This window comes from Nyctereutes procyonoides, unplaced genomic scaffold (assembly GCF_905146905.1).
Source record: "Nyctereutes procyonoides isolate TBG_1078 unplaced genomic scaffold, NYPRO_anot_genome, whole genome shotgun sequence".
Lineage (NCBI taxonomy): Eukaryota > Metazoa > Chordata > Mammalia > Carnivora > Canidae > Nyctereutes > Nyctereutes procyonoides.
This window is the reverse complement of record NW_026575042.1, coordinates 50,026,615-50,039,366: the sequence shown is the minus strand read 5'-3', so window position 1 is coordinate 50,039,366 and position 12,752 is coordinate 50,026,615. Positions and strand designations below refer to the sequence as shown.

The 12,752-nt window shown below is 35.2% G+C and overlaps 1 protein-coding gene across 2 annotated transcripts in view; it reads right to left on the bottom strand.

Annotated features, from left to right (window-relative positions):
- The window catches only part of GMPS (guanine monophosphate synthase), a 78,657-nt gene that overhangs the window by 17,238 nt on the left and 48,667 nt on the right, over window positions 1-12,752 (bottom strand). For both annotated transcript variants that reach the window (XM_055321357.1, XM_055321359.1), the window contains exons 7-11: window positions 12,546-12,711; window positions 7,178-7,329; window positions 6,529-6,702; window positions 4,867-4,972; window positions 1,935-2,050 (exon numbers count right to left, since the gene is read on the bottom strand). In XM_055321357.1, coding sequence (XP_055177332.1) covers window positions 1,935-2,050; window positions 4,867-4,972; window positions 6,529-6,702; window positions 7,178-7,329; window positions 12,546-12,711 — 714 coding nt within the window. The remainder of the gene's footprint in view (window positions 1-1,934; window positions 2,051-4,866; window positions 4,973-6,528; window positions 6,703-7,177; window positions 7,330-12,545; window positions 12,712-12,752) is intronic.

The window sequence follows — 12,752 nt, the reverse complement described above, 5'->3', positions numbered from 1 at the left end:
GTAAACAGACTAGAATTAGATTTTACTTTTCAATCTAGTTTGGCAATCGATGTCATAACTAACGACGTGAGTCCTTTTAAATAATTGTGTGTTAATAATATGGTTGGATTTCATCCTACCATTTTATTCAGCAATTTCTATTTGTCCCAGTTTTTAGGTTTCTTTCTCTTCTCTTCTCTTACATTCTTCTAAATTATTTTTCCCAGCTCATTTATCTCCCTTCTACTGGTTTTGAGGTTAAACCCTGTATTTTTCTTCTTTTAGCAGTTCCCCTTAAGTGTTAACATGGATACTTAACAAAAGAGAATCAATCTCTCTCTACTAGCAAACAGTACAAGCATTTTTGAATGCTTTACCTCCAATTACTTGTGGCTTGTATGCTTTTTTAGCTGTATATTGTTATAATATCTTTATAAACTAGAGATTATTTTCATTATATAGCCCATTTTGGTTTCAGGTTGAGAACTACTGTCTTTAGGTCCTCAGGTACTGGACTACTGGTAGTAAATGGTTTATCTAAAAATGTCTTCATTTGCCCTAGTTCTTAGGAGACAGTTCATTTGTTCACTCCCTAGTTCTTAGGAGACAGTTCATTTGTTCACTATTCACAATTATTTTTTCATGGCACTTTGAAATATTCTTTTTATTTTACTGTGCTTTCAGTGTGACAGTCTTTCCTTCAAAGGGTAATCAATCTTTCCTCTGCAGTTGCTTTGTCTTCGGCAGTCTGCAGTTTTGCTAGGTATGCCTACTAGGTATCAATTTTTTTCCCATTGGCCTAAATGAGATGGGTTACATTTCCTGAATCTGAGTCATGGTGTCTTTCATCCTGCGGAAGAATTCAAACAGGTTTGTCTATTATCTCCTCCTGTTATGTTATGTTATATGTTAAAGTTGACCTTTTCATTCTATTTTAACCTCTCTTGTAATTATCTTCTCTTTAAAGCTTTGTTCTGATCTCTGGATAATTTATCATCAGTCTTTTAGTTCATTACTTGTTTCTTTAGTTGTTTTTAATTTGTTATTTTCATTCCTGGAACTTAATTTTTTTCAAAGCTGCCCAAGTCATCTGGGTAGTTTTTTTTACCATATACATTATTCTTTTTTTTTTTTGTCATATACTTTCTTATTATCAATTGCTTCTTTTAATTCTACATACTTTATACTAATTCCAGTATCTGAAGTGTTTGAGGGTCTTGTCCTGTCGGTTTTTTCCACTAGTTCTCATTCATGTTACCTTATTACTACATGTATTTTGCAACTTAAGTTCATATATATTCATTGGAACCCTATGTGTGGAGATATTTCAAGGCCTTAAGACACTCTGGAAAGAATTTACATTGTTAACCCTGACACCTGGAAGCACTACCAAGGTCCATTTTAAATTCTTAGCTTTAAGATTTTCAGACCACAAAGATTATGAATTTAGGCACCAAATCTATAGAAGGACTGGGAGACTAACACTCATCATCCTCAGTTTGGAGTTAAAATGTTTTCAAAAAAAAAAGTTTTCCCTTATTTTCCTGTGCTACATATAATTTTTTTTTTACATATAAAATATTTTTAAGTTTTTTTAAATCCAACATGAGGTTCAAACTCATAACCCAAGACCAAGAGTCACATGCTCTACCAACTGAGCCAGCCAGGCACCTCTAAAATATTTTTAAACACCCTTTCATATCTAGCATTTTTTAGGGATTCCAGGTATCTTATCTGTTGTAAGGCTGAAAAGAGAAGTCTGGATTTACAAGTCTCTGTAGAATATTTTCTTTATAGTCATTTAACATGTTATATTACTCTGAATTTTCAAAAAATGAAACTAATAAATTCATTGTAAATACTAGAATACTACAATTATCTATTCAATTCCTTATACTGATGAGTTGTGTTTATTTAAAGCTCCTCTAATATACAAATTCAATGCAAATTATTACCTTCTTAACACTTGCAGAAAAATCAGCTACTATTTTCAAAATATTGTTGGTTTCAGGAAAGTCCTTACAAATATAAGGTTCTTCAGCACATATTACTCTGATTGCCAGGCCAGGACCTAAAGAGAACAGTAACAATGGTACTTAATACAAATTTTATATTTAATACAAAAATATCACTGTTTCCAATGTAAAATCCTTCCAAAAATTAAACTCCATTTGCCACTGTAAGTTTTTTCCAGTTTTACTGACATACAACCATTTTATGTTTTCTTTTTTTTTTTTTTTTTTTGGATTTATTTATCTATGGGAGGGAGTACATGGGCAGGGGGGAGGGAGGGAGGGAGGGAGGGAGGGAGGGAGGGAGGGAGGGAGGGGGAGGGAGGGAGCGGGAGGGGGGGAGAGAGAGAGAGAGAGAGAGAGAGAGAGAGAGAGAGAGAGAGAGAGAGAGAGAGAGAGAAGAGAGAACGAACTCCCTGCTGAGCACGGAGACCAATTAGGGGGCTGATCCCAGGATCCCAAGACTACAACCCAAGCTGAATCCAAGAGTCAGAGACCCAACCAACTGAGCCCCACTACTTTAAAGTTTTTTTTAAGTGTTTAATTTCAAATGTAACCATTAGTTTTCCCATCCAACAGATCTTTTATTTTTTTAAGATTTTATTTATTTATTCATGATAGAGAGAGAGAGACAGGCAGAGACACAGGGAGAGGGAGAAGCAGGCTCCATGCAGGGAGCCCGATGCGGATCTCGATCCCGGGACTCCAGGACCAAAGGCAGGCGCTAAACCGCTGAGCCACCCAGGGATCCCCTAACAGATCACTTTTTAAAATGCTTTCTCTCTACATCAATGATTTCCATTTTTTATAGTCCATGTATGAAATGTCACAAAATTCTCCAATAAATATTAATTCACAATATAGGTGCTCATTTTTTAAAACTTATCAAAGCAATTTTTAAATATAAAGAGAACAACGTAATGAACCACCTTATTATTTACCACCCGGGTTCAACTACCAATCTAATTTTAGGAAGAAGAATCTGCTGTTCAAAAAAAAAAAAAAGGACAACAGACTGTTTAATTCCAAAAATGTGAACTGGTAATTCTATTTCACCAACTTCTTAGAAGGATGAATACAAAATAACACGGATCTATTAAAAAAATAATTATTCTGCTTCTTTACTATAACAGAAAGGGCATCCCATGAGACAGCTGATTATAGACAAAACCTTAGCCTTGTTCCATTACCTCCCCAGTTCTATTCTTCATCTGTAGAATAAATAGCTTAAAAGGTAAATAGTATGCCTAATCTTTTTTTTTTATTTTTATTTATTTATGATAAGCACACAGTGAGAGAGAGAGAGAGAGAGAGAGAGAGAGAGGCGCAGAGACACAGGCAGAGGGAGAAGCAGGCTCCATGCAGGGAGCCCGACGTGGGACTCGATCCCGTGTCTCCAGGATCGCGCCCTGGGCCAAAGGCAGGCGCCAAACCGCTGCGCCACCCAGGGATCCCCTATGCCTAATCTTTTTAAAAGCAGCTAAATATTTTTACCAAAAGAATCTTTAATAAAAAATCCTATATATAAAATAGGCTTTTAAAAGACAAGTGAATCTAGTGAAATGATGACCAAGGACATGGGCTCTCTCCGTTACATTCACACACGATTCTTTGCCAACACAATGGTTAGATAGAACATCTTAAATTCCCAGATTTGAAGTTTATTGATACAAACAGTGCTAACTACTACATGAGTTATATACCTCTGTCACGCTGCTTACAGGACCAACATGGTATTCATGAGTACAAGCTCTGAGGAGAGATTATCAAGGCTAGAATTCCAGCTCCAAACCTAATCTGCATTAACTTTTGGCAAATTGGGCTCCATCCCCAAAATTTCCTCATCTATAAATAGATGGTAGTTTTTCGAGGATCAAATAAGACAGTATGTGTAAAATACTTAGCAGAAAGCCTAGCACATCCTAGTACTTAAGAAATGTTAACTTTTACTATGTTGTTTAATTTAATTAGACCATTCTCTCAACTCGTCACATAATGACTATTATAAAGAGCCAGAAAATGAGGTCTAAGACTTACCCAAACTCAAGAAATTATAATGAAAACAATGTTATGACTCTCAGTCTTAACTTTAAAGAAATACTATCTCTAGTTAGTTATATTTCTACATGATTGCAGCAAATGACTACTTAAACTGAATATTTTTTATTTGTTCATGAATTACTGACATATAGTACTATGAAAAAAAAGTTAAAAAAAAAAGAAAAAGAAAAAAAAGTTAATTCATCCATTCAGACAAGTCAACCATTGGATTAGGATTTCAGAGAAACACATTTTAACCTGGACTTCCATGGAAGCCATCATGGTATAGTAGAAAGAACATATAAATCACAGTCCTAACACTAAGAAATTATGTGACAATGTAGGGCACCTAGGTGACTCAGCTTGTTAAGTGTCTGCCTCTTGATTTCGGCTCAGGTCATATCCTAACCCCACTCTGGGCTGCCAAACTGGGCAGCCTGCTTAGGATTCTCTCCCTCTGCTTCTCTCCCTGCTGGCAAGCACATGCTTGCTCTCTGCCTAAAATAAGAAGTAAATTAAGACCTGTAAAAAAACCGTGTGGCAAATGTTACTAAAATACCCCATGCCTTGGTATTCTTATCTGATGGCAACATCATAGCCCAGACTCACTGAGGTGGTGTAAATACAATGGAAAATGATTATGTAAGAAAATGAAGTATACACAATAGATACTAAGAAGACTTTTGTACCCTACCTACACCTTTTTCTAAAGTTATATATTCCCTGAGATAAAAAGTTATTTCAAAATTGTCTGAATTGATTTTTCTTCAACATGAAGGTTTAATGACAAATCAAGCAATCAATTCTATTTATTTACTTATTTATTTATTTTTACCTGGAAATGGATGCCTGGAAACTAACTCTTCTGGAAGTCCAAGTTCTCTGCCTAAAATTCTTACTTCATCCTTATGAAAATCTTTCAGAGGTTCTATTACTTTTCCCTACAGAGGGAAAAAGACAATTAATACAAATTAGTAATAGAAAGGACATGGAAAATAAAGAGTAACAAATTATAGGCCTTTCCTACTGTCTCTCACCTTAAATTTAAAAAAAATTTTTTTAATTTCATATTTTAAAGTATTTTCTTCCATGTGTTCATAAGAAATTAGATGAATATTTTACTGATCTTCATACTTCTCTTTAAAATACATTTTAAATATAAACCTTTCAAATATAAATAAATCAGAGGAGCCGCCCTACCCGCCATCTCTGATCTAACTCTCATTAGAATACAAGGCATCAGAAAATATACTAGAGTCTCAAAATTAAAGCTCTCCAAATAATACCATTAAGCGAAAAGACGACCTACTCCTATCAGATAAAGAACCTATAGAGTGTATAAAGAACACTTACAATTCGGTAATAAAAAGATAAACCAATTAAGAATGTGCAAAAGATCTGACATTTTTCCTAAGAATATATACAAATGGCCAATAAGCATATGAAAAGATGCTCAACATCATTAGTTATTAAGAAAATGCAAATCAAAACCACAATGAGATGACACTATACAGAGAGTAGCCATTTTAATGGGTGTGAATCACAAAAAAATAATAATAATAAAAGAAAGAAAAAGAGAGTGAGAAAATAACTGTTGGTGAAGTGTGGACAAATTGGAACATTGCTGGTAGATTATAATATGATGTAACTATTATGGAAACATTAAGTTCCTTTTAAAAATAAAAATAAAATAAATAAAATAAAATAAAATAAAATAAAATAAAATAAAATAAAATAAAAATAAAATAAAATATAAAATAAAATAAAATAAATAAAATATAAAAAAATAAAATAAAATTAAAATTAAAATTAAAAATAGAACTACCAAGGAGTGCTGGGCTGACTTAGTAGAGCACGCAACTCTTGATCTTGGGGTTGTAAGTTCAAGCCTCATGTTGACTGTAGAGATTACTCAAAAATAAAATCTTAAAAAAAAAAAACCTACCATTTGATCTGGCAATACCACTTCTTGTATATAACCAAAAAAACTGAAAACAGGGTCTCCAAAACATATCTATCAACTCACGTTTGTAGCACCACAATTCACAATAGCCAAAAAGTAGAAGCAACCCAAATGTCCGTTGACAGATAAGTGGATAAACAATGTGTATATACATACAACTAAATATTAGCCTTAAAAAGGAAGAAAATCCTGTCACGTGTTACAACACGGATGAACCTTGAGGATTTATGCTAAATGAGATAAGCCAGTCACAAAAAGACAAAATGCTGTATGACTTCACTTATACAGGGTATCTAAAGTAGTCAAATCCACGGAGACAGACAGTAGAATGGTGATTACTAAGAGCTGGAAAGAAGGAGAACAAAGCAGCTGCTGTTCAAGGGGTATAAAGGTTCAGTTTTACAAGATGAAAAACTTGAGGAGATCTGTCTCACAACAATGCAAATACATTTATCATTACTGAACTCTACATTTAAAAATGATTCAGAGAGGGTGGGAGAAAGATTTTATGGCAAAGTTCTTATAAGCTTTTACCTCTTCTCTCAACTTTCTGATAAGCTCTGTGTCATTGTGATGGGTTTTGATGAGTTCAGCTTTGCCACTTGCAACAAGGGATGCACTTTCAATTAAATCAGGCCGTAAAGTACCTTGGGCCAGGAAAACTTCCTCTGGTTTCAGGTTCATTTCTCCAATTACTTCATTGGCAATCTATAATCAAGAGGAGTAAAAGTCTTTTAAGAGATGAATCTTTAAAAAAGATAGCAAAGTCTTTTTTATGCTTTTTGCAAGATTTCTCAGAATCCTTTTGCAATACTGACCAAGAGATAAAATCTACATCAACTCCCAAAATAAATTTTTAAGAACATATGCTTTAAAAAGATTCATAAGATAGGCAAATATTCAAAAGCCTGAAAACTAGCCATTGAAATACTCAAAGAACTAAAGTCTTATATCAACTGAAATTGCTATTCTTAAGTAGTTACAATATGAGCCTACCAAGTATACATGTTTTTTAAAACATAAAACCGTTTCTACCAGTGTCATAATAACATACACCAAAATTCTTAACCAAAAAACAATAAAAATTAGTCAGCAAATTTGTTTATTTGATATAAAGACAAGGAAAAATAAATATTAAAATTCACATCAAAAACAGTACACACTGTAGATATTAGGAAGATACCTTAACAAAAGTATCCCCAATAATTTTTCTTTTCTCTTCAGGACTTGTTGTCATATTTAGTGTTTTGCTAATTCTTTTTCGTGGAGTTCTATCTTCATCTGATATTGGCAGAGTTGTTGTTCCATTGTAGAAAGAATGAGCCGCATTTATCACTGAGGAAGAAAAGAGAAGCATGTTTTATTTTATTATTCTTAAAGACTTTATTTATTTATTCATGAGAGACAGAGAGAGAGGCACAGACACAAGCAGAGGGAGAAGCAGGCACCATTCAGGGAGCCTGACTTGGGACTCGACCCCGAGTCTCCAGGATCACACCCCGGGCTGAAGGCGACGCCAAACAACTGAACCATCAGGGCTGCCCCAAGAAGCAAGTTTTAAAACTAGAAGATTTTTAAAAAACATAAATAATGGGTCAAACTACCCATTTGGTGATCTTTCGATCACCCCTTACCCTCCCTACATATTACAGAACTACTAATAAATCATGATTAACAGAGTCCAGACACAGGTACTCATTACGTTTTGGTAGTTTGTTTGTTTGTTTGTTTGTTTGTTTTTGAGAATCCTGTGGCATTTAGTAATCTAAGGCCATGACATCATACACTATGCTGGTTGCTTTCCCTGGATTCAGTGCCCTACCAGAGCACCAAGCAAAAGCCAAAGGAACAAACAAGCACAGCCCCAAGGGAACTGAAAGCAGTGGTTCGTATACAAGAATCAAAGTCCTCAGAACCGTCCACTGAATTAACCAGTCTCTTAAAAACTGATGTTTATCAACATATATTTAGCAATTGCTGGCTATCCTTTCATTTTTAAAGAGCAAAGTACTTTAAATATAAGATCTCTATTTGGTAGTAAGGCTGAACAACTAGTAAACTTCACTGAAATACAGCTGGCTACTTCACTGAGAAATACCAGTAAATTGGGGATTATTAAAATATCTTATTTGCATCTTTAACAACGTATGACTATGTAAAGACACTACAAGGACCCATTACAGGATTTTTTCCAAAATCCTAGTGAAGGCCAGTGAGGGATCCTGAAACTTAAGGGTCAAGGGTCATTTACTTATCAGAGAAAATCTGTATTATCTTCTTTCCACCTTCCAACATTTTGTTAGAGCATCAGACTACTATCACCTCTTCTATTCCTTGTTCTTGTGGCATTATACTTGTTTTACACCTGTAATGTTATTTTAGTGACGTTTCAAGAAAGAAAGAGACTCCTCTTCACTTTATGATTAACTCCAAGCGTTCATTTTATATTTAACCTTCTGGCATCAATTCTAATTCAATAATATGTATGGTTTGTATCATTAGGGTATGGACTTGATTTCAATATATTATTGATTACACTTTGTTTTTAAAAAGTATGAAAGACAGGGGCACCTGGGTGGCTTAGTGGGTTAAGCTTCTGACTCTTGATTTTGGCTCAGGTCAGAACCTCAGGGTCCTAAAATCAAGCCCCCACACTGGGCTCCATACTCAGTAGGGAGTCTGCTTCTCTCCCTCTTCCTCTGACCCTCCCCTGGCTTACCGGCTCATGTATGCTCTGAAATAAATAAATGAACTTAAAAAAAAAAGTATAAAAGCTACAAATGTAAATACAGTTAAAACCTAAGTAGTTTACTAGTGGACTTAAAAAAAAAAGTGATTATACTCAACAAATTAGGCAGAGAAGGAGCACATCTCAACATAAGGTAGACCATATATGGGATGCCCAGGTGGATCAGTGGTTGAGTGACTGCCTTTGGCTCAGGGCATGATACTGGATCCTATGAACAAGTCCCACATGGGGCTCCCCATAGGGAACCTGCCTCTCCCTCTCCCTGTGTTCCTGCCTCTCTGTGTGTGTGTGTCTCTCATGAATAAATAAGTAAAATATTGAAAGAAAGAAAGAAAAAGAAAGAAAGAAAGAAAGAAAGAAAGAAAGAAAGAAAGAAAGAAAGAAAGAAAGAAAGAAAGAAAAAGAAAGAAAGACCACACACAACAAGCCCGCAGGTTATATCATACTCAATGGTGAAAAGGTAAAAGCTTTCCCTCTAAGACAAGGAACAAGACAAAGAGTGCCCACTCTCACTATTCCTCCTATTCAACATAAATACTGAAGTCCCAGCTAGAACAATCAGGCAAGAAAAAGAAATAAAAGCTATCAGAATTGGAAAGGAAAAAATTAAATTGTATTTGCAGATAACATAATTTAATAGAGAGAAAACCGTAAAACCATAAAACTCAACCAAAAACTGTTAGGTCTGATCCATGAATTCAGTAAAGTTATAGGATACAAAATTAACATATAAAAATCAGTAGTGTTTCTATACACCAATAACAAATTTTCTATAATTAGAAATATAGAAATCAATTCCATTTACAACAGTACCAAAAGTAATAATACTTAGAAATAAAATCAAGAAAGTGTAAGATGTCTACTATGAAAGCTACAAGTGACTGATGCAAGAAATCAAAGACAACATAAATAAATGGATGGATATCCATGTTCATGGACGGGAAAAATACTGTTTAAATGTCAATACTACCAAAAGCCATTTATAGAGTCAACATAATCACTATACCAAGGGATAGAAAAAAACACTCCCAAAATGTATATATAACCACAAAAGACCTGGGAAAGGACAACAAAGCAGGAAGCATCACAGTTCTGGATTTCTAGCTATACTGTAAAACTATCACCAAACGGTATGGTACTGGCATGAAAACATACAAACAAATGGAAGAGAATCAAGAGCCCAGAATAAACCCAAGCATATATAGTCAACTAATATTTGACAGGGAGCCAAGAATACTCAATAGAGAAAAGACAGTCTCTTCAATAAATCATGGTGGAATAACTGGATATGCAATGTAAAAGAATAAACTGGACCCATATCTTCTACTACTCAGAAAAGTTAACCCAAAACAGATTAAAAACCTAAACATAAGACTTGAAACCATGGAACCCTGGAAGAAAATATAGGAATAATGTTCCTTGACATGGGTCTTGGTAATGAGTTTTTAGAGGACACCTAAAGTATGAACAAAAATGGACAAGTGAGGCTACATCAATCTAAAGAACTTCTGCAGGGGTGCCTATGTTGCTCAGTAGCCTAAGCATCTGCCTTCGACTCAGGTCATGATCTCAGAGTCCTGGAACTGAGCCCTGGATCAGGCTCCCTGCTCAGTGGGGAGTCTGCTTCTCCCTCTGCCCCTCCTCCTTTGCTCATGCTTTCTCTCTCTCAAAATCTTTAATAGTAAAATAATTTCTGGACAGCAAAAGAAAACATTAAAAAAAAAGACAATCTACAGAATGGGGAAAAATATCTGTAAGCCATATTTCTGATAAAGGTTTAATATCCAAAGTATATACAGAATTTATAAAATTCAACAGGAAAAACACAAATTACTCAATCAAAAAAATGGACAGAGGACCTGAACAGACATTCCTCCAAAGAAGATATACAAAAGGACAACAGGTACCTAGAAAGATGCTCAATATCACTACTTATTAGGGAAATGCAAATTAAAACCACAGTGAGATATCACCTCATACCTGTTAGAATGGCCATGATCAAGATAAGAGATAATAAAAGCTGGCGAGGCTGGTGGAGTAAAGGGAATCCGTGTGCAATGTTGGCAGGATTGTAAATTGGTAAAGCCACTACAGGAAAATGTGTCAGGGAGCACCTGGGTGGCTCAGGCAGTTAGGTGTCGGACTCCTGATTTCGGCTCAGGTCATGTCTCAGTGTTGTGAGATAGAGTCCCATGTTGGGCTCCATGCTCAACGTGGAGTCTGCTTAGAATTCTCTCTCCCCCCTCCCTCTGCCTGCCCCCAGCCACTCACAATCTCTCTCTAAAAATAAATAAAATGAAATCCTTTTTAAGACAAAGGATCCTCAAAAAATTATAAATAAAAATAACATGTGATCCAGTAATTCCACTTCTGGAGATATACCCAAAGGAAATGAAAACAAACAAACAAACAAAAAAAAAAAAAAAAAAAGAAATGAAAACACTCAAAGATATCTGCACTCCCATACTCATAGCAGCATCATTTGCAATAGCTAAGATATGGAAACCACTTAAATACATCAATGCATGAATAAAGATGTGGTGTACATATGTGTGTGTGTGCGCGCACATACTATGGAAAATTATTCATCCATAAAAAAAACAAGGAAATCCTACCATTTGTGACAACATGCATGGACCTTAAAGGCATTATGCTAAGTAAAATAAGACAAAGACAAATATGGTATGATCTCACTTATATTTAGAACCTAAAAAATTTAAAAATAAATAAATAAATTTAAAAAAAAAGAACCTAAAAAATGAAACTCATAGAAAAAGAAATCAGACTTATTATCAGAGGTGGGGGATGTGGAGAAGGGGAATTGGAGGAAGGTGGTTAAAAAGTATAAACTTCCAGTTACAAGATAAGTAAGTAAAAACCCTACATTAAACATGACGATTACAGGTAATACTGCTGGTTGACATATAGACGAGTTGAAAGTAAACCCTAAGAGTTCACATAATTTTTTTTCCTTTTTATTGTCCCTGTATGAGAATATGGAAGCTAACTCAGACATTTGTGATAATTCTTTCAAAATATATGTAAAAATCAAATCATCATACTGTAGCCTTAAACTTACAGTAATGTATATCAATTATTCCTCAATAAAACTAGAAAAAAAAAGTGACCATAAACTCTTCACTCCTCTGTATAAGTCTTTCAGTTTACAAAATAATCTGTACATCCATACTTATTGTAGGAAGACTTAGAAATTCTCATGTATAAATAATATTATGGATCAGAAAAGAAAATTCAAAAAGAGAATGAGTAGAAGAGGACAGGATGGTAGATGGAATTCTACTGATATGCATATAACATTGGGAGTTATCAACAGGGGATCCCCAGGTGGCTCAGCGGTTAGTGCCTGCCTTCAGCCCAGGGCCTGATCCTGGAGACCAGGGATCCAGTCCCACGTCAGGCTCCCTGCATGGAGCCTGCTTCTCCCTCTGCCTGTGTGTCTCTGCCTCTCTCTCTCTCTTTTTTCTCTGTCTCTCAGGAATAAATAAATAAAATCTTAAAAAAAAAAAAAAAAAAGAGTTTTAAACAGTTTTAAAATTTATCCTGGGACCCCTCATGAACCAGATAATTATAATGTAAAAGTAAAAAACATGCAAAGGGAGAGAGAACCTCAAGCAGACTCCCCACTGGGTGGAACAGGAGGCAGGGCTTGATCCTATGTCCCTGAGATCCTGACCTGAGCCAAAAATCATAAATTGGACACTCAAATGACTAGAGCATCCAGGCGCCCTAGAAACCTGTACATGGTTAAGGCGACGAGCTCACTCAAGGGATTCATCAATACCTTTGACCTGAATTCCAAGCTTTTTGAGGGCCTCTTCTACAGACTGGCTTTCTCGTTTTCTCATAAAGCCATTATCAATGTGCACAGCAATGACTTGATCTTGGCTCAAAGCACGATTCAGCAAAGCTGTACAGACTGTTGAGTCTACTCCACCACTGAGTAAAACCTACAAGATGAAATTAAAAGAAAAATCAAGCTGAGTACGAT